Below are 25,074 nucleotides of genomic sequence, written 5' to 3'. Positions count from 1 at the left end.
CTTAGCACATCAGAGATGCTTTTTGCAGTGGCTTGTCCAGGCAGACCTCTGCCAGCTCAGAGGCAGCCAGTCCCTGGGGTGCACTCACCCATCCGTCCTCTCTCCCTGCAGCTGCCCAGATGAGGAGGAAGGGCCCTTCAGCGAGGCCGAAGAGGAAAAGACCCGTGCTGTGAGGCTGAGGGACTTCCAAGGTGAGGGGGGAGGGAGTCAGTCCAACCTCCGCACCCATGACGCAGCCCTCACCCAGCGACACAGCCCCGGGAGCCCTCCTGGGCCCAGGGTGGCCCTTCCCTTCTGTCCCATGCGGGCTGGCCATGGAGCGGATCCCTGCCCACACATCCAGGACTTGAACTGTGGGATGGCCCGTGCCCTGGGGCAGTGACCTTCCAGGGAGCATGTGGGAAAGGGATGGGGGGGACTCTGGGACTCCTCCTGGGGTCCTCGCTCAGGAAAGGACTCGACGTGGTATCCCACTTCAAGTGCGCCAGACCCTCCGGGTCCCTGTGAGAGGTGGGACTCCCACAGCCTCCTCCTGAAGTTGAGTGGACTCAGGCCATCCTGGTTTTGCAACCAGTCACACCGGCTTCCTCTTTCATCTGGATATTTTTTTAGCTATGTTATCGAACTGTATTTCACATACCACACAGGTCACCCATTCACAGTATGCCATGCAGTGGCCTTTAGTCTATATCAGAAGGTGGTGCAACTGTCCCGGCAGTTTCAGGCTGTTTTCATCACCCCAGAAAGAAACCCCATCCCCATTAGCCATCACTCCCATTCTTTCTCCACCTCTAGACCCTGGGAACCTCTGTCCTACTGTCTGTCTGTGAATTTAGCTATTCCAGACACCTCGTATCAATGGGGACATTTGTCCCTTTGTGATGGGTTTATCTCACTGCATGATGTTTTCAAGGTTCATCCGTGCAACAGACTCTTTCCTTTTTTAAAGCTGAATAATATTCCATCTTATAGCTGGACCACATCATTCTTATTCTCCTCCCCAGTTTTCACAGCTTCCTGTGCAATTCAGCAAGGTCATTACCAAGAATAAGTCCACGTACTTTGTGATCTCAGTCAACTCCCCTCTTCTCCCTTGCTTACACAATCTTTATATTCTACTTAGATAACATTGAAGCAGTAAGCACCTAAAATTAGGTAGTGCATATTTTATTTCTCTGTGTGGGGAAAGATGCACGTTTGAGGGTATTCAGGAATAAAATTATTCAAAAGAAAAGGGAAATCCCCTTGACCCCGAAAGTATCATGCTAACATAGTGCTCATTTCACCCCATCCTCATCCCGTCTTGTATTCCTGCCGAAGGGTAATAAAGTACAGGCCTTGCCCAGACACATCTCCACAAACACCTCAGAGTCATCCAGGAATGTCTCATTGTCACCCATTCCTGACAAGAGTCATGATGAATTAGAAATAGCTCTTCTTCACTGAGCTCTTCTTTCCCATCTTGGACCAAAAGCCAATCTCATCCTTCACACCGGAAGGTCAAGGACCCTCCCATCAAAGCTAGGATCGAGACAGGGCCCCCACCGCCACCATCACCACCATTAGTATCTCCACCCTGGACTTTCCAACCAGGGTAATAATGGGAAGACTCAGAAGTAAGAGATCATAGTTGCAGGAATTCCCTTGTGGTCCAGTGGTTAGGACTCCACACTTTCACTGCCAAAGGCACAGGTTCAATCCCTGGTCGGGGAACTAAGTTTCCACAAGCCATTCTGCACAGCCAAAAAGAAAATGGGGAAAAAAAAATCACAACTGGAAGGGAGGTGGCAGAATTATTTTTTGCAGGTGACAGGATTATCTGCCTAGGAAATCCGATAGAATCAACTGGAAAACTATTGGAAATGGTAAGAGAGCTCAGTAACTTAGCTAAATAGGTGTATATATATATTTATACTAGCAGTCACCAGTGAGAAAGTCTACTAAAATAAGTCATAGTCACAGCAGCTAAAAAAGTTATAGGGACTTCCCTGGTGGTTCAGTAGTTAGGACTCCATGCTTCTGTTGCAGGGGACTCAGGGAACTAAGGTCCCACATTCTGTGAAATGTGGCCAGAAATAAAAATTTTAAAAGTATAAAGCCCTGAGACTTGTAAGAAGGCGTTCAAGATTAGAAAACTAAGTCTTTAAAGGCTCTCGGTTTGTCCCAAACTAATAAATTTAGTCTGCTGTGGCCCTCCCCCACACTCCCACCACATTTGATCTTTTTATAATCGAGGAAAGCAAGCAGAAGACAGGGCCACACCCTTGCCTGCCTCTTGGGAGATGAAGGGAGTGGTTCAGGACAGGAAGAGGGTCAGCGGGAACGCCGGAGGCCCGCCCGGCCCAGCGAGACATCATGACAGCCGGCTCCTGGGGGGAAACCACCCCAGAGGAGGCTGACCACCGCCTCGTGGCTGCTTTGCAGAACGACTGAACAGGAAAGACCAGCAGATCGCCCAGAGCCTGAGTGAGAAGCAGCAGATCTACCTGGAGATGGCCGAGATGAGCGGGCTTGAGGACCTCGCCCTGTCTCGGCTCCTCTTCCGGGGAGGGGACCCTCCCGAGAACCTGCAGGGCGAGCTGATTCTCAAGTCAGCCATGAGTGAGAGTGAGTAGCCACCAGCCCACCCCCATCCTTCGTGGGGTCTCCCAGGAGACCCCAGGCCAGGCACACAGCCCCATGTGGCCTACAAGCCACCCCATCCCCACGTGCTTCTGCCCGCTTCTGTTCTGTTAGAGCTGGAAGGTCCCTGGACAGTCGGGTGCCAGCCCCTCACTGCAGACTCAAAGCACCATCTCACATTCACTCAGTAAACACTCCCAGTGCCTGCTGCGCTCCAGGCCCCGTGCTGGGCACGGGGGATCTCAAATTGACTGAGATGGTTCCTCTTCTTTCTGATGAGTGGATCACTGATGCTCTCCCCAGAAAAAGGCACACATACAAGTTTGGTGGGTCATTTTAGGGGCTCCTGGTCCCCGTAGCCGAGGGATGGTGCTGGCCAATAAGCGGCCTGCTTCCCGGAGCCATCAAGGCCCTTGTGGAGCCCCTAGCATCTTCCATGCGGCTGCTGAGTCCTGTGCCAGGCCAGGGGGTTTGCTGGGCAGGATGGCCAGTGCTTGTTCAATCTGACAGCACAGCCAGGGCTATTCTTTCATTAGCTGGCAAGACAGACACAGCCCTGCCCTCCAAAACTTTCCATCAGAGTGAAGAGAACAGGCGGGAAGGGTCCCACGTGGACTCTCAGTCTTGCTCCCTCCAGCCAAGCCGACATCTCCCATGTCTCTAGTCACCACTGTTCCTGGGCCCTGAGACCCCCTCATGTCTCGTGCCTCAGCCTAGACTCTCCCCACCTCCTCACCTGGCCAGCCTGTGTGTCCTCAAGCACCTTGTGTGACCACCCCTGCCCCCTCCCCTCGAGGCCACCTCCCATGTCTCCTGACCGTCTGTGTGACCGTCAGCACACAGGTAGTGGCCATGCTGAGTTCCCTCCCCGGCCCAGGGCCCCCCACCTCGCACCCCATGGTCCCCTGAGATCCCACCTCTCCTGTAGATTGTCATGTCCTAGGTGCAACACCCATGCGGGGGGTGCACAGGCTAGGGGGGTAACCGACACCCTGTGAGGCCTCTGCCTGGGTCCCTGAACTTGGCTCTGAATGCCAGGGCGGAGCCATAGGCTGACTCGGTGCCCCTCCGTCCCCTTCCTTCCACAGTCGAGGACATCCAGAGTTTCATCTGCAGGCGGCTGGGCAATGCCTACGGCCAGGCAGAAGACAGGGGCAGTGCTGGCAGCCCAGGCAAGGGTAAATGGTGCTGCCACCTTCTGGGGACCCTGGAGCTGGGCGACCACGGGAGGGCATGCCTTTTCACGGCATCTGGGAATTTGCTCTTCAGCATCTCTCTGCTGCTTCCCTCAACCTTCTGTAAACACCAGGGTCAGCTTTCTGGAACTTGCTGGTGCTTGTCAGTCATGTTCTGGCAGCAGCATCCAGGCCAATTCCTGCTGCTGGTTTCTGTGGCCCAGGTTCCCTACCCGGCCAGAGGATGGGGTAGGGCCGGGAGCAGGGCAGGTGGGATCCGAGACATCTCACACGCCTGGCTTGGGGTTTCAGACGGCAGTCTTCAGAAGAACATGTGCAGCAGTGACCTCAGCCCCCAAGACTGGCAGGGCCTGGTGAGCAGCCTGGACTTGAGGCCTGGAGACACCCAAGGGGCCCTCGAGGAAGCCTCGAAGGTAGTGCGTTGCCTCCTTGGGATGTGCCTGAGCTCAGTACGGAGTCGGCCCATGTCCCTGTAATTATCCTGAGACCGAACAGCCTGTGCTTGGTTTGTCTGGGGCAAACAGCAGCCAGTGCTACCCCGCTCGGCAGTGACTGATAGTTAATGTGCAAATGGACATGCGGGTCCCTCCTGCAGTTCCAGGAAGGGTGGGGTGGGAGGCGCACACGAGGGAGGCAGGGGAGGGGACCGGCTCAGGGCATGGCCTCATCAATAGGTGAGAGGTACTAGGCGGGGACCACCAGCTGTCAGTCTACACAGGTGTCCACCTTCCATGGATGTGACGTCACTGGCTGTTCCCTCTCTATGGCTCCGAAGGCCCACCCTTGCCAAGCACTGGGCTCCTCAGAGCCTCGCACATGATGGGCCCACAACCCCGCACCCTCCTACCTCCCAGGAACCACACTTTGCCAATTCTCCAGACACCAAGGCTGACAAGTCAGATGAGCAGTGGGGGGGCCGGTCTCATGCTAAGGGGATGTCTTATCAATAATGAGTGGGTCCCACTCGAGTCAGATTGGTCTTTAAAAGCTCTCTGCATTGATGCTGTCTCCACAGGCAGAGTCACCAGGTGCAGAGCCCGGCCCCCCGCCACCTGCAGTCCTGGAGTTGGAGGTAAGTGAAGGCTTGTGTGTCCACGTCCCCACACCCACTCCCTGGGACCCAGCGGGGCTTCCTGCAGCGCCCAGTGGCCCTGTCCCTCTCTCCGCAGCTCGTCCAGCGGATCCAGACGCTGTCCCAGCTGCTCCTCAGCCTCCAGGTACAGGGCCTTTGGGGAGCACAGTGGGCCACATGTGCCCTCCTCCTTCAGGTTGAGGCTGGGGTCTAGGGGACGGCTGGGCTCTTCCTAAAGCTGGCCCTCCCCTCCCCTCCCCTCCCCTCCCCCAGGTGGTCATCACCCAGCAGGACAGCTACGTGGAGATTCAGAAAGCAGCCATCCAGGAGCGTGAGAAGCAGTTCCGGCTGCAGTCGACGCGCGGGAACCTGCTGCTGGAGCAGGAGCGGCAGCGCAACTTCGAGAAGCAGCGGGAGGAGCTGGCGGGCGTGCAGAAGCTGCAGGGCCAGCTGCGGCTGGAGCAGCAGCGCTGGGAGCGCGAGCGGGAGCGGCAGCGCCGGGAGCTGGACCAGGCCTCCGCGCGGCTGCAGCAGCGCGAGAGTGAGTTGCTGCGGCTGCAGGAGCGGCTGAACCAGGAGCGCGAGGAGCTGGAGCGCCAGCGCCAGGCCTACCAGCACGACCTGGAGCGGCTGCGCGAGGCCCAGCGGGCCGTGGAGCGGGAGCGCGAGCGCCTGGAGGTGCTGCGCCGGCTCAAGAAGCAGAACACAGCGCCCGGGGCGCTGCCGCCGGAGGCACTGGTGGAGGTGAGCGCCGGCCTAAGGTGCCTGTGCCTGAGCGCCTGAGTGTGCACGTGCGTGGGTGGGGGCGTGCCTGCGTTTTCGGGACAAGGGAGGAATGTTGACTCCATCAGGCCTGCACCAGGCTCTATGCCCAGATGGGACCCTCCGAGCTAAGAGGCTTCAGTTAAACCATGCCTGGCCTGGGAGGTGGGCGGGCATGCCAGGTCCATCCAGCCTCCAAAAACCCCACCCCCACCCTGGAGCCTGCGAAGGGTGGGCGGGTCTGGTGCATGGCACCGTGCTGATCCGCGGGGCGCGGCCTCTCCTTGGTATCCCAAGAAGGGCTTCCAGCAGGAACAGCGGCGTTGGGACGTGTCTTCTGTGGCTTTTTCAGACCCCGCCTCTAAGCCACGCTCCCAGCTTCAATGGGAACGGGCTGGAAGGATCCATGACCCTGACCAAAGCACCGGGGCCCCGACCCAACTCGCTGGTGTCCAGTGCCGGGTCCGAGTACGCCGAGCGCCCCGAGGTGGCCCGCAGGGACAGCGCCCCGGCCGAGAGTCGGCCGGCCAAGAGCGACGTGCCCATCCAGCTGCTGAGTGCCACCAACCAGATCCAGAGGCAGGCAGCTGTGCAACAGCAGATCCCCACCAAGTTGGCGGCCTCCACCAAAGGCGGGAAGGACAAGGGAGGCAGGAGCCGGGGCTCCCAGCGCCGGGACAGCTCGGGTGAGCGGGGGCTTCCTGGCACCCCCCTGCCCTCCCCTCGCCTGGTGCCCGCCTGGCCCCTTACCTCTGGCCCAGACACCAGCAGGAAACCCCAGCTGGTGGTGGAGCTGAGGCCTGCCTGCACACACAGACACACACACACAACCACCTCGCCACCCCCAGAGACCAGAGCTCAGTTCCTGTTCCCACCTCGGTCCTCACACTGGGATCAGACACAAGGGAGCACCTTGGTGATTCAGAAATGGGCCTCGGAAACCCTTGTGCAGGGGCGGGAAGTCCGCCAGTGACTGACGCTGCTACTCCCCACTGAGTCCTCGCCCCCGCGCCAGTGTTCCCCAGTAGGAAGGCCCTGGGACCCTCCTGGGGAACAGGGCCCGGGTCCCAGGACCTCTGGGCTGCAGCATCACAGGGCCTGTTGTCCGAAGATTGAATGAGTCCAGGGGCCCCCTCTGGTTCACCAGGGGTGTCTGCTCTGGGTTTTGTTGGTGAATTCGGGGCCTGTTGTCTGAGCAGCGTCCCTCCCTGGGAACCAGCACTGGAGGAAGTGTGGGCCAAGAGTGGGGCAAGGCCCTGGGCCGAGGTCTGGGTGCTCCGGCGCTGGGAGCGAGACTGCAAACCCCAGTATCTTCCACCCTCTTTCAGCCTCGTTTGACCTGAGGCAGCCGCTGCTTCTCAACAAGCTCATGGGCAAAGAAGAGAACACCTCTCGGAACCGCCGCTCACTGAGTCCCGTCCTGCCCAGCTCCACGCCCCTCCAAGGTGAGCCAGCCCGCTACCCCCTGGCACCCACGGTGCCTGGCTGATGCTGACACCCACCACCCCGTCTCTCTTCCAGACCCCAGCCTCCCAGCCCCGACCCCAGGCCCAGCCGACGTCCCCACCGAAAACCTTCCCCTCAAGGCCCGAGGGTCATTCTTCCAACCCGGGGCCCCATCCTCCACACCACTCGACAAGGAAGAAACCGGCAAGGAAGACGTCATCTTCTTCTAGGGGGCATGGCTCGGGTGCAGACCCCTCCCTGCACTGCCCACTCTTCATGCTCTGTGGCCCCACCCCACCCCCAGGCCCACCCTCTCCGCTTCCCAGGCAGGCCTCCTCTGACATCTGCCAGGATGGGGCAGGCAGGGCTGGCCTGCTGTCTTGAGGCTGCTCACTCTGAAGGATTAGCAGTGGTGCCTGGGCTACTTTGTAAACCTTTTTTTTTAACATGAAAAGGAAAGTTTGTAATGGAAGGTTGAAGCAAAGCTAACCCACGGAGCTGCCATCTGCCATCATAGCGCCCCATTCCAGCAGAGGAGAGTCCCACTCCGCGCTGTCTTTCCAAGGTAGTGACCAGGGCCACCGGGAGATCCTGGAGCGAGCCACAAGGACACCAGCAGGGGCCCGGTGGAGTTGGCTCTGTCCACAGAATCGGGCCGAATTGACTTCTAAAGCAGAGACCTCAGTGGGTTCATGGTGAACTTCTAGGCCAGGATGTGAGCCCACCCAGGGGTGGCCCATGGTTCACCCAGGACAGAGGGCCACAGGGCAGGCAGGGTGGCTGAGGGGCTTGGCCGATGGCATGCCCGGTATGTCCTGTAGGTTCGGAAGCTCGTCCTGAAAGGGGCTGACCGGCGGGGACAGACCACAGCTCATTTTAATCTGGTGGAGGTTTTTAAAACCCACTCTTGTCGAAGTTGGTGCTTTCCCAAAGCGCCTCTCAGACTCAACGCCTGGCAAGCCAAGCCCAGGGCTTCCACCAGGGCTGGCGCATGCCTGAGGGTCCCAGCCCCGAGTAGAGTCCTCCTTCCCCATGAGGTGGCCCCCAGCTGGTGTCCCCAATGGATGGGCAGATACTGGGGTGACACAGAGCAGTGGGAGCAGAGCTTGGAAGGGACCAGTGTGGCCTGGGCGGTTACTGCTGCCAGCGAGTGCACAGACCGCCGCCTCACAGGCACCTCACATCCCGTGAGCTGTCGCAGGTTGTCATCAGCTCCCCCAGAGGAGGGCGAGGACCACCAGTGCAGCCTCACGGTGCAGCCGCAGGTGTTGGGGTGGTGCGGCGCATCCATAAGCAGTCCTGGAGTGACAGTGGGTCACACCCACATTCCAGCTCTGGCCAAGTGCAGGCTCGGGGCCAGGGAGCATTCCAGCCTTTTCCTGCACCCCAGACTCCCCTGCAGAAGACAGTATCCCGCCAAGCACTGGTGGGAAGACAGGGTCTGGGGCGGAGCAGGAGCCTGGGCACCACAGCCCACGGTGACAAGGTACTGACACAGCCCTGGAGCTCTCCAGAGGAGCAGCGGCCCCCCTCCCCCGGGACATGTCCGATGGTAGCCCATGCCACATCTGTAATCACTGTGTTTGGTCCTGAGACGCATCGGAGCACTTTAGAAAAGCTGACTACATTCCTGTCCTGTCGTGAAGAGGACATTACTGGGCCCCGTGCCCCCACGCACGGGATCCTCTCTCACCCACCCAGGGGATTCCTGCAGGGATAAGTTCAAGGCCACGTGGTGGGAGTCAGCCAAGGAGGCTTCAGGTGGTGCCTGAAGTGGGGCAGCACCATGGGCCCGTCCCACCAGGACCCCGAGGTCACTCCCGGGTACAGCCCAGTCTTGTTTGTAAAGTTAGGAGTTGAGCAAACATTCCTACTTCCGTGGGGTCTGTGCACATCTTCGTTAATTGTGACCATGACCTTAGTCAACCCGACGATCATTTTTTACAATGATAGCAGCATTTCCTCACTGGGGGTTATGTCTGAACCGCTCTAGAACTTAAGACCTGACTCTAGCAATAAATGTGTCTAAAGGGAGCTGACCAGAGTCACTTTCTTTGGGGTTTTGTTTTAGGATAACCTGCCCAAACTTCAGTGCTGCAGGCTGCATGGCCGGCGGCAGGGGCACTCAGACCCTCTGTTTTGCTAGGAACTTGGGGAGCCCTGGACACTAGGCCCAAGGCCTTCTTGATGACCAGGCTGTGATTCTCCACCTCTCCTGGGAGGGGAGAGTATAGGGAGGCAGGGACATGTCCCAGGCCAGTGACAGCCCTCACCCCCACCCCCACTTGGCATCAGCTCAGACTAGTGACAGGATGGACCGCACAGACAACCCCGGCCAGGCAGCCTGCTTTGGTGCCGGTGAGGAAGCCCCCGACAGCGATTCCACCTGGACAGTCAAGGCTGGAGGCAATGGCACTGCTGAGGTGGCTGCGGGGGTCCCCCAGCCTCCTGCACTGGCTGGGTCCCCACCCATTTAGGCTGCCCCCCGCCCCCACCATGGTCCAGAGATGTCAGCCTCCTTGACGAGGGGGGACCCTACTGGCTTCTGGACCTGTCAGTCTCCCTCCTCAAAGGAGCCTAATTTGCCATACACATGCTCCCCCACATCCCACGAAAAAGCTGGAGATCCCCCTGGGGCTTGGTCCCCTGGAATCGTCACCTTAGTGCACCCCAACCTATAACTGAGCTGCCAGCCCAGGGAAGGGCACTGGGCAGGGGGCGTGGACACACGACTGGCAGTGCCCGCAGCCAGATCCCAGCCCTGCTGCCCAGGCCCTCGGGGATGCCAGCCCCTGGGTACCTGTGACCTGCCGTATCACACAGGCAGGTGGTCACGTGGTTCCCTGGCAAGCACACTGCCTTGCAGGTGTTAACTCAGTCCTCAGACAGGCAGCTGCCACTCTGACCCCCACCCTAATCTCCCAGGTCCCCTGGGTGCCTGGAAGGCAGAGCAAGAGAGAAGGGGGAGACTGACCTGGCCCAGCCTCCTAACCCAGAGGGAGCCCCCCAGATGGACAGGGCAGGGGCTCAGCTGGAGGCCAGGTGGGGTCCTTGTGTCCTGTGAGACCCTGAGCGGCCCCACGCCCCAGCTATTCCCCACCACGTACCTTCTTTGTAAAAGAAAACATGGTTGAAACCACAGGCTTCAGGGCCTGTAAACATGACCATTCATTGCTCTTCCAGGGGCCAGTGAGTGAGGGGCAGGCGTGGACCGCCCGCCACCTGCCAACATCACCTGAGGCCACACACGCACGTGGCCTCTGTTCCCCAGACTGGAAACAAACTGGTCCCTTCTCGCCCACCATGCTTTCACAAGCTGAGAGCCCCAGGCATCTCCAGTGATGATGCTCAGAGCCCTCGAAATGCTCAGACCGGCCCTGAATGGACCACGGCAGCCCCGAGTCCATGCCGTGGCTGTGAGATGCTTCAGCCACGACAGGCGCCCCACGATGCCTGGGAGCTTAAGACCCGGGCAGGGCCTGGCAGAGAAGGCGGCATCCACGGCCAGCCAAGGGTGCCCAAGCCCGCGGGCTGGGGAGGAAGGACCGCCCTCTGTGGCTGAGCCTCTCGGGGTCAACAGGCTGCGTTTGCAGCATCGGAGGGGAAGGTGGGCCAGGAGATGGTGCTTCCTGCTGCAGCTCCAGCCCACAGGAGGCTGAACCCTGGCCCACGGGGAGTTGGTGGGGGAACCTGTGCGCCCTCCCAGAAATAAGGCCCAGGGGGCGCCCCCGACCGCTGGAGAAAGAAGGCATGAGAATGAGCAGACAGAGACGGGGCTTAGGAATTCGCTCACACCTGGCCTGACACCATCACCACCTCATTTAATTGATCCTCACTTCACATTCCTCAGGCCCAACCTGGCTGCCCTGCTTGCCTTTATTGCACACAAGACTCTGGCCTGCCAGGGGCCAGTTCCTCTGCAAGCGAGTCTTCGGGGTCTTCCTGCTCCACCCCTACTGAGGCGGCACCTGGGGGACCTCGGCCCCCCAAGCCCACCCCTCTGGGGGCTGATACCCTAGACTGCTCTGGTGTGTCCTCTAGCCACACCTCCCTCCCGGCACCTGGCCGTGATCTGGTGGATTAGAGACCCACCCCTCCCAGGCAATCACGCTCCATGGGAAGGGTCCCTGCTGGGGTTCTGGCTCCCCTATCCCTCAGGGGGTGTCGTTGGCCTGGCGGCCTGCCTGGACTGCCTGGTACACGCTGAGGAGTGAGGACAGGGTGCCCAGGAGGCCCACCAGCCACTGGGGGAAGCGGCCGGCCCACAGGACACCTGGGGGCAGCCAGTGCACCGCGTTGGCCAGGTCCGCCAGGTTGCTCAGGAGGGTCAGTACCTCCGAGCAGATCTGGGTCTCCACGGTCCTCCGCTTGCCCCGGGTCAGCCGGCTGTGGGAGCAAAGGGTGGGGGAGGGGCACTCAGGGAAGGCCCCGTGTCCCCCCGCTCGCCCCTCTCCCCAACTCCCTGCAGGGACAGGGCAAGGAGTGCTGGGGAGGGCAGAGGACGGCAGGCTGCGTCCGTCACATCTGCCAGAGGGAGCCCACAGTGGGGACCAGAGTCTCAGGTCCATGGGCGGGGGGAGGGGGGAAGGGGGAAGGGGAGGGGGGAGCAGCTTCTGGGCCTGTGCTGGGCACCTGCTCCACCCTGCATTCTTTCCCAGGATGAGACAGTGACTGACCGTGGTCCTCAGGACACTGACTCCACCTCTGATCATCCTCCTAGACCCAGGGCCAGCCGTGAAGGCTCAGCCCTGGAGTCCCAGCTCTGCCACTTCCTGCCTAGGGGCCCCCAGCTAGCCTCAGTTTCCCCATCTGTAAAAGGGCTCCCATCTCCAGGGGGGGCTGCAGCGATGCCCCGGTACCCAGCACACATCAGGCCCCCAGCCCCACCCAGCAGAGCCTGCATGCATGGGGCAGGGCAGTGACTCTGGGCACCTCCTTGGCTGGGCAGACCCGCCGGGGACCCCGGCTTGCCGGAGGAAGTCTTCTAGGGGAACCCTGGACGACGTACCTGGTGAAGGCTGCCGGGGGCTTCCTCAGCCTCTGTCTCAGCTTCAGGACCATCCACAGAGACCTACAACACCACACAGGCTGGGGTGGGAGCAGCTGGGTGACCCCCCGGTCACCAGGTAAATGGGGTCCAGATGGGTGCAAAGCTTGTCCACTCCCACCCTACCCACACACACCCTGGACACTGGCTGGGCCTGTCTGAAGGGAGTCTAGACAACCTTCGGGGTCCCCAGGGCTGGATCTGCAGGCTGGAGAAGCAGCCACCAGATGGGCGTCCAGTGCTCCCTCCAACCTTTGCTCCCTGCAGCCTGGGCAGGTGACTCTCCGGCACCCCGGGGTCTTAGGGACACCTGGTCATGATGTTGTTCAGTCACTCAGTCGTGTCCGACTCTTTGTGACCCCATGGACTGCAGCACAACAGGCTTTTCTGTCCTTCAACAGCTCCTGGAGTTTGCTCAAACTTGTATCCATTGAGTCATGATGAGCACACACCAAGTGCTCCCCAGCCCCCATACCCTTGCTCACACCAAATACAGAGAAACGATGGGCAAACTAGCTGCTGTAAAATGAATGGAGAACTTCCTTGGTGGCCCAGTGGTTAAGACTCTGCCTGCCAATGCTGGGGACTCGGGTTCAATCCCTGTTCCGGGAAGATTCCACATGCTGAGGGGCAGCCCAGCCCGTGAGCCAACTACTGAAGCCTTTATAGTGCCTAAAGCCCCTTCTCCACAAGAGAAGCTGCTGCAGTGAGAGGCCCAACCGCTGCAACTAGAGAGAAGCCCCCACACAGCAATGAAGACCCAGACCAGCCATAAATAAATGAAATTTTAAATAGATAAAAAGCACCCTAAAAGGTATTTAATACAAAATAAGATGAATGGAAGAATAGGCAGAGCACATTCACCCTAAAAATAGGACTTTTAGGGCAGTGAAAATACTTCAGTGGTGGATACATGTTATATGTTTGTCCAAACTCAAAGCCCAACACAGAGTGTGAACCCTGCTCTAAACCATGGACATGGGGCGATTAGGCCACGTCAACGTCAGTTCATTGACTAACAAATGTTGGGGTGTGGTGACATGTGGATGATGGGGAAGTCTGCGTGTGTGCTGGGTACGTGGGAAAACGGCTTCCAGTTCAGTTTTGCTGTGAACCTAAAACCGCTCTAAAAAATAATCTATTTAAAAGAAAAAAAATTAAGGGAAACAAGGCAGACCTGAAAGCAGGAACGGGAAGTCTCTTGGGGCCGCAGAAGAGGCTGTGGCCTCAAAGGCACCCAGAGCCCGGCCTGGGCACCCTGAACTCACGGGGTGGGGGAGGTGGGGGCAATGCTGATAGAAAGACAGGGCCAGCTCCATAACAGCTGCCGAGACTGTGAGGGGAGCCGTGTCCCTGAACCAGGAGAGCAGAGACAAGGGAAAACATGTCAGCACGGTGTCCGAAAGAAAGGCTGTTGGGGCTGACACGTGGGCACTGCTGCCGCTGTTTGGCCGCTCAGTCGTGTCTGACTCTGTGACCCCATGGACTGTAGCCCGCCAGGCTCCTCTGTCCATGGGATTCTCCAAGCAAGAATACTAGAGTGGGTAACCATTCTCTCCTCCAGGGGATCTTCCCGACCCAGGGATCAAGCCCTCATCTCCTTCTTGGCAGGTGGATTCTTTACCACTGAGCCACCTGGGAAGCCCACTGCTATGTATAAAGTAGATAATTAACGAGAAACTACTGTATAGCTCAGGAACTCGGTGCTCTGTGGTAGCCTAAATGGGAAGGAAATCCAAAACAGACAGGGTCCAGGTATACATACAGCTGATTCACTTTGCGATACAGCAGACATTAACACATTTTAAAGCAACTAAACTCAAAAAGAAAAAAGTTTGTTGTTTTTTTTTTTTTTTAAATCAAAGACTGGGAAAAATCACCAAAGTATAAAGAGAGAGGATCTCTGGGTTGGACAGTGGGTGACTTGAATCTTCTACTTTGGGGTCTGCTCATTTTCCAGGGCGTCTACGGTAAACATATAACTAGGGTGAGGGGGAGACAAGGACTACTGGACGTCAGTGTATGCCCAGGGACAAGGGACAGCAGATGAGGGCACTGGCCCCCCAACCTCGAAGTCAGGGGCTGCCCCACATCCCTTCAGGGATATAAGAGACCTTTGCCCCCAGGAAACAGGGGCACTGGAGGTCCTGCTTCGCCCATGCTTTCTGGGCCAGGGGGCTCTGAACAAACCCACTCAGCAAATTGGCAGAGGGGGAGAAACCATTAAAGTTTTAGAGACCTTATGGTTTGTGGAAGCACGGAGCCAGTCTGGAAACTCCTGGCTGCTTCGTCTGAGGTTTGCTGATGATAATGCAAGCAGGACCTGGGGACCCAGGGAAAGGCAGCCACGCCAGCCACTTCTGTCCATGCCCCCCAAGTTATTTTCTTCTTCCTGGGTCTGGTAGGCACAGTCACGTGCCCCCACCCCCACCCCCAGAGATTCCCACATCCTAATCCCCAGGCTTATGATGTGAGCATGTTCCCTTCCACAGCAAAAACGACTTTGCAGGCCTTCCCTGGTGGTGCAGTGGATAAGAGTCCACCTGGCAATGCACGAGACACAGGTTCGATCCCTGGTCTGGGAAGATCCCACGTGCCTCAGAACAACTAAGCCCATGTGCCACAACTAAAGCTCGCATACCCAGGATCTGCAACAAGAGAAGCCACCACACATCAGAAGAGAAGCCTGCACACCACAACAAAGAGGAGCCTCCGCTCGCCACAACTAGAGAAAGCCCGAGCACAGCAGCAAAGGCCCGGCACAGCCAAAAAAAATGAATAAATTTTTTTAAAAAGGAATTTGCAGATGGAACTGAGTTAAGGGTGTGGACATCAGAGATGATCTGGGGGGGTGGGGTGTCATCACAGGGGTCCTCAAAGGAGGGAGGAGGAGGCTCAGAGTCAGAGAAGGAGTTGTGACAAGAGACGCAGAGGCTGGAGCGACGGACACGCTTCAAAGACGGAGGGAGGGGCTTGAGCCAAGGAATGCGAGTGCCTCCAGCAGCTGGAGGGCTTCCCAGGTGGTGCTAGTGGTGAAAGAACCTGCCTGCCACTGCAGATGGAAGAGATGTGGGTTTGATCCCTGGGTCGGGAAGATTCCCCTGGAGGAAGGAGGGCACGGCACCCCACTCCAGTATTCTTGTCTGGAGAATGCCATGGACAGAGGAGCCTGGCGGGCTACAGTCCATAGAGTCGCACAGAGTTGGACACAACTGAAGCGACTTAGCACACACACACACACACACACACACGCACACTAGAGGCTGGGAAGGCCGAGAACAAAGTCCCTCAGAGCCTCTAGGAGGAACACAGGCCTGCCCACGCTTGGATGTTAGCCCACTGAGAAGCCGTTAGAGGCTGTTAGAAGCTGTTTTGGACTTCTAACCTCCAAAACTGTTAAGATGATCAATTTGTGTTGCTTAAAGCTGCCGGAGTCGGACAGACTGAGTGACTGAACTGAACTGAGAGCTGCCAAGTTTGTGGGAATCCATCTCAGCAGCAGCAGGGGATGGATACAACGAGGGAGGACAAGAGGGGGAAAAGCAGGAGAGGCAAAGACAGTCCCACCCCCACCCCTCCAGCCCACCTGCCCACCTGCCCAAAGGATATCAGGGGCTCCCTTCCAGTCTCCTGATGGGCAGCAATGCTGCTTACCTAGCAACCCCCAGGAGCAGGGAGAGGCCCCAGAGGGTGGTGCTCAGTGTCCACCACCGGGCAGAGTCCACGTGGAGGATTTTGGCGTCAGCGGCCCAGGCGACATGCTCACAGGGGTAGTAGAGCTGGTCGGCCAGGTTGCCCAGGATGGACACGCAGCGGACAAACACATCCTTCTCCTGCAGGAATGGAAGAGAGTGGGGGGTGGGCCTGGGGTGGGTGGGACCCACTGCGGGACTCACCCACTGTCCATTTCACAAGCTCAGGCCATACCAGGGGGCAGTCACAGGGCAAGGTCCAAGCCAGGCAGGTTGGCTCATGGCTGGCACTATGGGAGAAGAAAGGCCTGATTTCTCAGTGTGGTCACCTCTGCCCAGTAGAGCGGCTGGTCTCAACCCCACCGCGCTGTGGGATCCCTGCCTGTGTGTGCTAAGCTGTTTCAGTCATGTCCTCTTTGCGACCCCGTGGACTGTAGCCCACCAGGCTCCTCAGTCTATGGTATTTCCCGGGCAAGAACACTGCAGTGGGTTGCCATTTCCTTCTCAAGGGGCCCCTCCTGACCCAGGGATCAAACAGATGTCTCCTGCGTCTCCTGCATTGGCAGGAAGATTCTTTACCACTGCACCACCTGGGACGCCTCAGGGGATGCCTAGGGAGCTTCAAAAAATCCCCACCCAGCCCCCAGCTCCAGGGGTTCTGCCTCACCAAGGTTGAGGTGGGCCCTCCCTGGCACCAGGAATTTTTTTAAGTTCCCAGATGATTCCTGTGGAGGACAACCTGGAATGCCCTGATGGCATTCCTAGTTCCTGTGCATGGGTCTCAGGCTCAGGACCCTGAGAGGGGCCAGGCGAGGGAGCCCCGCAGAGAACCCTGACCAGGCAGAGCGGCCGGCTGGCCTGCTGGGTTGCCACACACGCAGTGCCAGCTTGAAGCAGGCACAACCCTCACTGCAAAGCTTGGGTCACCTCCCCCAGATCAGACAGGGGTGAGCACCCAGCAAGGCAAGGCCGGTTGAGGCTGCAGGAGCCTCTCCCCTGGGCCCCAGCCCCCAGGGCCAGGCCCCCTCCAGGCCTCCAAGTTGGCCAGTCCCTGGCCGAGTCCTTCACTTCCCTGCCTGTAACCGTGTCATCCTCGCTGCCTGCCGTGCCCTTCCCCTCCTGTCTTCCCTGTCTAGCCCTCTCCTTCCTGGTAGCCGGCTGTGGTCCTGCCTCCCTCTAGGTGCTGAACCCCACTCCAGCTCCATCCCATCTGGGACCTTCTGGGATGTCCCGGCACACTTCATCCCTCCGTGAGGATAGGGCTCACTGCACTGGTGTTTTCTGAGAAGCTGCAAGAACCTGGGGCCCTATGCTGGGGAAGAGGCAGGAGCAGAGGGCACTCAACCGAAGAGGTTCTTGCCCTGGCTAGGGATATACGAGATGCAGAGAGCCCCCCTACCCCGACCCCGCTCACCTAGGAACTCAGGGGAGTCTTCACAGAGATGGTTGGGGGGACAGTGCAGGGAACATGCCCTCATCAAAGAGGAGGCTGGAGAGATGGGTGTCAACACAGGAGGAAGGTCCAGGCAAACCCTTGAGATTGGGGATAATCAGGCCATGGGCACTGGGGCAGGATGAGGGGGAATCTGAGCAAGTGAGTCTGGAGGAGACCCCCGGAGGGTCGGGGGAAGGGCAGGGCAGCCCAGGAAGGGGGCATAACTTGGCCACGCTGGCCCAGGGCAGTGTCTCAGCCCATCCCCTGGGAGAGCAAGATTGCATTCCCTGCTGCCCCCTCCCCAGGTGAGGAGCATCACTCTAGACCCACTGGTGACAAGATGAGGTTCTGTTGTATCTGCAAGATATTATAAATAATCTACGTGTCCAACAGGGGACCAGTTCACTAAGTCACCATCCAGCTATACATGTGTACCCTGAGGCCCTAAAGGAAGGAGCTTCTTTTGGTTTTGGCTTTTTGGCCGAGGCACATGGCTTGAAGGGATGTTAGTTCCCCAAACGGAGATTATACTCAGGCCCTCTGCAGTGAAGGGGCTTCTCAGGTGGCACGGTGGTAAAGAATCTGCCTGCCAATGCAGGAGATGCAAAAGATGAGGATTAGATCCCCAGGCTGGGAAGATCCCCTGTAGGAGGAAATGGCAACCCATTCCCATATTTTTGCCTGGAGAATCCCACGGACAGAGAAGCCTGGAGGGCTACAGTCCATGGGGGTCACAAAGAATCAGACACGACTGATGGCACACTCTTCTGTGGCAGTTAAAGTGCTGAGTCCTAACTGCTGGACCACCAGGGAATTCCAAGAAGGAGCTTATTTTGGATGACTGATATGGAATGACCTCCAAGTTGCACTGTTCCATGAAAAAAGCAGGTGGCAGAAGAATGTAAATGTCATGTAACCATTGATGTAAGCAAAGCACAGGTGCAGGAAATCTCATGAAAGAAACACAAGAAGCTGAGAGCAGTGGCTGCCTCCGAGGAGGAAAACTGGTGACCGAAGGGTCAGGAAGAAGGCTTTAATTACATAGTCTTTGGGAATGAGCTAATTTGTTTAAATGAAATTGAAACGAGAACATCTGATTGTCTCAAAAGAAAAAGTAAAATTGAAAAAATAATAAACTGCCCATACTGTTGCCTTTGCAAAGGCCAGTCCATAAGATGCCAACTTCCCAGGGTCCGCACCCCCTCCCTGGAGCCCCACGCACCCCCGTTACCTCTGCCCCCAGGCCGTACTGCTTAGTGTAGACAAACATGGCTGCGTCATCAAAGAGTCGCAGGACGATCCTGCAGTGGCTGAGCTGGGAGGACAGTGCCAGCAGGCGCGTCCCCACTTCTGACCTGGCAGGACACTGTTCCACCAGGACCCCGCCCACCAGCTGGCAGCTGTAACCCAGTGTTCGGATCTGCGGGAAACCAGAAGCAGTCAGGAGGACTGAGCCCATCACCCCTGACCCAGCCGCGGGCCTCGGGGGATCAAATAGCAGGAAGACTCTCAATCCAACTCCCAACGAAAAGGTGAAAGATACTTGTAGGCGGGATACATGGAGACACACGACATCATTGTGGAAAAGGCTCTGTGAGATTGGGATTGACAGGTATGCACTATTGATACTATGTGAAAACAGATAACGGTGTGTTAGTTGCTTAGTCATGTCCGACTCTTCGAGACCCCATGGACTGCAGCCTGCTGGGCTCCTCTGTCCATGAGGATTCTCCAGACAAGAATACTGGAGTGGGATGCCATTCCCTTCTCCACAGGATCTTCCCAACCTAGGGATTGAATCTCAATCTCCCACATTACAGCCAGATTCTTTACCATCTGAGCCACTAGGGAAGCCCAAAACAGGTAACTAATGAGAACCTACTGCATAGCTCAGGGAACTCTCAGTTCTCTGTGGTGACCTGAATGAGAAGTAAGTCCAGGATGGAGGAGATATATGTATATTGATGGCTGATTCATTCTGCTGTATGCTAGAAACTAACACAACATTGTAAAGCAACTATATAGGCCAATAAAAATTAATTTTTAAAAGAAAAGGTACTGTGGAGGCTAAGGGCACGCTCGCTCATGTCACTGAGTGGCACAGTCTTTGCAGACACGTGATGGGGACGAGAAAAAGAAACCCCCATTTCTTACCTCCTGGATCCTTGTTCCCAGCAGGCAGGAAGACTATTTGCATCTACCTTATTTGCATCTACCTGGCTGGACCAAAGTCCGTGGCTGGGCTGTGACTTAGGAAGGAGAGCAGGCCTCAACCCAGTGAACAAAAGGATAATTTGTTTGCATTACTTTTGTGAGAAGGAACCCAGTGGTGATTCGGGAATCAGTGGATGATCTGGAGCATGGTGAACAGGGTCTGCTTCCCCACCCTCACATCTTTATTTCATCTGCTTTTCAGAAGTTGCTTTTTCCTGTTGTTTTATATATTATTTTTACTTGTAATTCCTTTTCACACCTTTGTAATGGCAAAAACGCTGCATTTTAAAAGTCCAGCTTTGTTGTTGGTTAGTTGCTAAGTCATCTCCGACTCTTTTGCAAACCCATGGACTGAAGCCCACCAGACTCCTCTGTCCATGGGATTTCCCAAGCAACAATACTGGAGTGGGTGCCATTTCCTTCTCAAGGAGATTTAGAACCTGAATACTCAGAGAGGATTTGCCTAGAACCTAAATGCCCAGCCACTGGTACATTCCCTGGTACAACTGGAATGCCTACCTGTAAGAGATTGATCGGGACAAGCTCAGAGTCCGACCTCAGCGGCCTGGAAGGAACAATCTAAATGCCCAATCTGAGTTGGGCGGAAGGTCAGAACCTAAACATCCAGCCACAGGCAAAGCGGTGCAAAATCTTATATCCCCATAATAGATTTCAACAACCGAGGGACTAACTACAGCGGCTTAGTCTGATCCTAAATGTCCAAACATGGGTTTGGCATGGAATGTCTGGCCAGGCCGAACTGGCTAGAGCAACCTAAGTGCCCAACTTCAGGGGATTTAGTCAGAACCCAGATGTCCAGCCTTAAGGGGAGCCTGCCACATCCCAAATCCTCATACATTGTTTGGGACCAACTTCAGTGGTCCGGCTGGATTCAAATGTATAAACGTGAGAATCTGGCTGGTACTGTAAATGTCCAGTCGTTTGGGGTGGCGGGAAGAACCTATATGTCCACCGCTAGGGGACAGAGCATCTGCCCTGGGGGGATCCTGAGTGACCCCGCTCCCTCTCTGGCCTCAGTGTCCCGGTCTCTGGGTTTTGGCCGGACTCCAGGACCTCTAGCCTCGCTCCACCCCAGCCTCACCAGGCGATCGCGACCCCTATAGGACTCCAGCGCCGACGCCAGATCACTCAGGGCCACCATAGCGACTCCGACGTGACGACACCGTGACGTCAGTTCGCCGCGCCAGGGGGCGGGCCCGGTGTGGGGGCGGTCCTGGGAGCTTTCTGCGCAGGCGCGGGCGCGACCCTTTGTCCGGGGCTCTGCCCTTTGTCTGCTTCTGGGAGCAATGTAGTTTGCAGATTTAGGACCTCCACGTGTGGTTTCTCCCGGCCCTGTGCACCTAGATGGACGGTCTGAGCGCGCTACCCATGTTTCCAGAGTTAACCAGTTACACACATGCACACATAAAGATTTCAAGCAAAAGCACCAATCTGTTTGCTGTGGTCCAAGAAGAAAGTTTTCTGATTTTTCTGCTTCACCCTTTCGGCACTGTCGGCTTGTTTTTAGAGAGCATGGTTTGCTGTTATGCTCTGTAAGGCAGTTTTAAAAAGTCAAGGAAACGTTGGGGAATTCCCTGGTAGCCTAGTGGTTGGGACGTTCTGCTTGGACTACAGGGGGCGCGGTTCCATCCGTGTTTCCGCGTGCCTGCGTGCTCAGTCGTCCGACTCTTTGAGGACCCCATGGACTCTAGCCCGCCAGGCTCCTCTTTCCGTGGGATTTTCCGGGCAAGAATACTGGAGTGGGTTGCCATGCCCTCCTCCAGGGGATCTTCCCAACCCAGGGGTCAAACCCGAATCTCTTGCATTCTGAGGCGGATTCTTTACCACTGAGCCACCTGGGGAGCCCAAGTTCCTGCATGCGTGCATAAATAAACTAGTCCCCTTAAAAAAAAAAAAAAAAAGGAAATGCATGGAACCGATCTAGAAGAATAGACAAGAATCTGATAACTGGAATATTCCCAGAGGATAACTGGGTGGCTGATGTTGACTGAAATAAAAATGCACACCATGAGAGCTGTGAGTTTTTCCGTTTAACTGGGGGGTTTACTGAGGGCTATAACCCAAGAAGTCTCAGGAAGAGTTGAGCAGAAAGTCTGCATTGCATGTGTGTGATTTTGGAGATGGTTATGTGTAATTGTCACTCGAGTGTATGCTCGTTGGTTCTTTGTCTCGTCACAACAAAGATTTGGAGTGACAGACATTAAAGACCCCTCGGCGTGTCATAGTTCTCGGGTCTTGGACAGACCGTGTTATAGCTCTTAGACAAATCAGTGTTATAGCTCCATTTTATTTAGCAGGTAGCAGGAAAATCCATCTTTGAGGCGTGAGGGCACGTCGAAGAGCGCCCCATCGCGTGGGGGTGGGGAGGGGAGAGAGAGAGTACATGCAAGCACCCGTGGGGGAGAGAGAGAGAGAGCCCTTTGGCTCCTCTTTTTGTTTTTTTCTTCCCACTGGGCCTGTCCTATGCAAATTGGGCTTAGGCAGGAGCTCTGTTCTATCTGAAGTCCTCACTCCGGTCCTCGGACCTTCCTTTGACCTTCCTCTGTTCTATTTTCGCGGGCTTTTCCCTTCCTTGTCTTTTAGCCACCGCCATTTTGGACTCCTTTTCCCTATTCTAACTACCTAACATTCCCCCCTCAAGAGATGGGAAGCCCAATTCTTTGGGAATAGGGGCATCGAGGTCTTTCTGGCTACTTCCTGCTGAACTGGGACAGCGAGGGGTATTGGGCCTCCCCCTCTTGCTAGTCTCAAGCCTCAGAGTCCTTATAGCGGTGTCCACCTAAGGGTGAGTGATATTTTCCGTGGTTGGCTGTAGTTTTATATCGTTGTTGAACTGGCACTGCATGTTGTATCTTGTTGACCTGATCAGAGACAAAACAGGTTAGACAATTGATAATACATGGAGCAATCATAAGCAGGATCAATATGGCATAACAAGGACTAGTAGGGGCATTAGCCAATTCTAAATTCACATCACCAGATGGCTCAAGTCCCTCCTTGTTCAGGGATCAGAAGATCTATCTCCTGTCTGTTTTAGAGTATAATCTCTCAAGCTGTGTTGGCTCTTTAGAGATATCCTGAGAAATCTTATCCCCAGAAACCAGATTTTGGGAGTGTTCATTAGAATGTCACTCATTTGTAGTTCTGAATAGGTATCTGAGATCTCCCAGGGGCTCACAGGTGTACTGAGTGTCCTCTTCTGTTTTCTTCCATGGCTTGACTCATGAGTAGTGAATCCAGGAGTCATGTCCTGGCACTTTGACTGCTGTGGGGGTAGAAGGTATTACAGGGTAGGGGCCCTTCCATGTGGGCTGGAGTTGAGCCTTTGGGGACCCATCTTTCCAGATTTGAATTAGGACTTGAGTCCCTGGAGCATGTAGTGGTGACTCCTTAGGGTCTTTTGTGTCCTGGTTCATACCCCACAAACATATGTCCTGTTGGAATTGCCCAATGGCCATGGTATAAGACTGGAGGGTCTGAACCTCTGGATCTAGGAAGTCATTGACATAAATAAAAGGTCTCCCATATAGCATCCCATAAGGACTAAGACCGACCTGTTCCTTAGGGGCAATATGGGTGCGGAGGAGGGCTATTGGAGGTAAAGGAGGTAAAGCCTCCTTTCATCCCAGGGACGTCTCCTGGGTTATCTTTTTTATCGCTGATTTTAAGAATTGGTTGGCTCTTTCTACTTTTCCTGAAGACTGAGGCCTCCAGGCACAATGGAGATAATAAGTAATGCCCAATGCTTTAGAGACCCCTTGGGTGACCTTAGAAGTAAATGATGTCCCACTGTCACTTTGTAATGACCTGGGCAGACCAAATCTTGGAATGATTTCATGGAGTAGTTTTTTCACCACCTCCTCAGCCTTCTCAGTCCGGGTGGGAAAGCCTTCAATCCATCCTGTGAATGTATCTATCATGACTAATAGGTATTTATACCCTTGAGAAACTGGCATCTGGGTGAAGTCCATCTGCCAGTCCTCTCCTGGAAAGGTCCCACATCATTGGACGGGCTGAGGCTAGTTGGGGTCTTCAGGCTCCTTGGGGTTGTTTAATTGGCAAGTGGGACAAGAAGAGACCACTTGCCTTATAGTTGTTTGGAGGCCTGTTCCTCTGAAGGACCTTTCTAGTAATCTTTGGAGGGCCTTTTCTCCTAAATGAGTGGTGGCATGTAAGGAGTTAACCAACTTCCACTGGAGGTTCCCAGGCAGAAAAAGGAGTCCTTCCTTTTGCAACCACCTTGTATGATCTTCTTGAAAGCCCTCACTCTTAGCTTTAAGAGTCCCACCTTCCGTATATGAAGGAGTTTCTGGCAAATTAGTCTGTGGAACTAAGGTGGCAACCCCTATTAGATCATGGTTCTGTAACGCTGCTCTCTTAGCTGCCTAGTCAGCTGCTTGGTTCCCTCGTGCCATTTCTGTGCTCCCTTTTTGGTGTCCTTCACAATGGGAGACTGAAACCTCAGTGGGCAGATGGACTGCCTCCAAGAGTCTAAGAATTTGATCACCATATTTGATTGGGGACCCTCTGGTGGTCAAGTGGCCCCTTTCTCTCCAAACAGCTGCATGTGCATGTAGCACCAGAAAGGCTTACTGGAGTCAGTGTAAGTGGCTATTCTTTTTCCTTTTCCCAGCTCTAAAGCTCGAGTCAGGGCTATGAGCTCAGCTTATTGGGCTGAAGTACCTGGTGGCAGAGGCCTCAAAATTGGAGACTACTGCATACCCGACTCTTCTTTTTCCATCTAAGACAAAGCTGCTTCCATCAGTGTACCAGATTTCCTCAGGATTGGTCAGAGGATCTTCTGACAATCCCTCTCGGGGTTTTGTCCAGTGGTCCAAGGTTTCTAGACAGGAGTGAAAGGGGAGAGAGCCCTCGGGGGTTGGCAGGAGGGTGGCTGGGTTAAGAACCTCACAAGGGGATATAGTGAGGCCTGGATTTTCCATCAGCATTACTTGACATCTGAGGATTCTTTGATCAGACATCCATAAGTGGCCTTTCTCATTTAGGAGTTGTTTTACTTGGTGGCTGGTAAAAATAGTTTGCCCCCAAAGGAGAGTTTTAAAGCATCTTCTATCATGATTGCAATAGCTGCAAGATTTCGAAGGCAGGGGGCCAGTCTTGGGAGGTTGGATCGAGTCTCTTGGATAAGTAAGCTACAGGCTGGGGCTCAGATCCCAACCTTTGAGGTAACACTCCCAAGGCTATTCCCTCTGTTTCATGGACATAAAGTTGGAATGCTTTTTCTGGGTCTGGCAGCCTCAAGGCTGGTGCCTGAGTTAAGGCCTGTTTTAGTGTAGCCTCTGCCTTCTTTTGAGGCGTTCCCCACATCAGTGGGATTGAACCATCTTGTCCCTTTAAGCTTTCATATAAGGGCTGGGCAATTAGACCATAGTTGGGTATCCAGATTCTACAATACCCAGTTAGCCGCAGGAAAGCTTGCAATTGTTTTCGAGTCGTGGGGGAGGGCAACTGGAGGATTCCTTGTACCCAGTCCGAGGACAGCCTCCTAGACCCATGTGTAATCTGAACTCCCAGGTAAGTGACTTTTGTCTCGACCATCTGTGCCT

General features: G+C 55.8%; 2 protein-coding genes across 6 annotated transcripts in view; one reads left to right on the top strand and one right to left on the bottom strand.

Annotated features, from left to right (window-relative positions):
* ARHGEF18 (Rho/Rac guanine nucleotide exchange factor 18) overlaps positions 1–9,132 on the top strand; it is a 92,621-nt gene extending 83,489 nt beyond the window's left edge. For all 4 annotated transcript variants that reach the window (XM_043466506.1, XM_043466507.1, XM_043466505.1 and 1 more), the window contains 10 exons: positions 112–191; positions 2,425–2,607; positions 3,711–3,800; positions 4,110–4,231; positions 4,834–4,890; positions 4,988–5,035; positions 5,164–5,634; positions 6,005–6,338; positions 6,981–7,097; positions 7,174–9,132. In XM_043466506.1, the coding sequence (XP_043322441.1) occupies positions 112–191; positions 2,425–2,607; positions 3,711–3,800; positions 4,110–4,231; positions 4,834–4,890; positions 4,988–5,035; positions 5,164–5,634; positions 6,005–6,338; positions 6,981–7,097; positions 7,174–7,328 (1,657 nt within the window). In that variant the 3' untranslated portion in view covers positions 7,329–9,132. The remainder of the gene's footprint in view (positions 1–111; positions 192–2,424; positions 2,608–3,710; positions 3,801–4,109; positions 4,232–4,833; positions 4,891–4,987; positions 5,036–5,163; positions 5,635–6,004; positions 6,339–6,980; positions 7,098–7,173) is intronic.
* Positions 9,133–10,902: 1,770 nt separating this feature from the next.
* Positions 10,903–20,695, bottom strand: PEX11G (peroxisomal biogenesis factor 11 gamma). Of its 2 annotated transcripts, XM_043466526.1 has the most exons (6): positions 20,589–20,657; positions 20,006–20,051; positions 18,504–18,692; positions 15,800–15,978; positions 12,107–12,169; positions 10,903–11,484 (listed from the first exon to the last, which is right to left on the bottom strand). In XM_043466526.1, the coding sequence occupies exons 3-6, from the start codon at positions 18,540–18,542 to the stop codon at positions 11,253–11,255; spliced, it is 513 nt and encodes a 170-aa protein (XP_043322461.1). In that variant the 5' UTR covers positions 18,543–18,692; positions 20,006–20,051; positions 20,589–20,657; the 3' UTR covers positions 10,903–11,252. The 2 variants fall into 2 exon arrangements, with proteins under 2 accessions (XP_043322461.1, XP_043322460.1); XM_043466525.1 differs by lacking the exon at positions 20,006–20,051 and having other exon boundaries at positions 20,589–20,695.
* Positions 20,696–25,074: the final 4,379 nt, after the last annotated feature.

The sequence above is a fragment of the Cervus canadensis genome, chromosome 4 (genome assembly GCF_019320065.1).
Source record: "Cervus canadensis isolate Bull #8, Minnesota chromosome 4, ASM1932006v1, whole genome shotgun sequence".
Classification (NCBI taxonomy): Eukaryota; Metazoa; Chordata; class Mammalia; order Artiodactyla; family Cervidae; genus Cervus; species Cervus canadensis.
The sequence above is the reverse complement of the archived record's forward strand: the minus strand, read 5'-3'. Positions and strand labels throughout refer to the sequence as shown.

Coding starts and splice junctions, on each gene's coding strand:
- PEX11G (XM_043466525.1), bottom strand. CDS start 20,648: ATGGTGGCCCTGAGTGATCTGGCGTCGGCGCTGGAGTCCTATAGGGGT. Junction 15,979..18,503: donor AGTACGGCCTGGGGGCAGAG/GTAACGGGGGTG, acceptor CCATTCCTGCAG/GAGAAGGATGTGTTTGTCCG. Junction 11,485..12,106: donor CCCCCGGCAGCCTTCACCAG/GTACGTCGTCCA, acceptor TTGCTCCCACAG/CCGGCTGACCCGGGGCAAGC.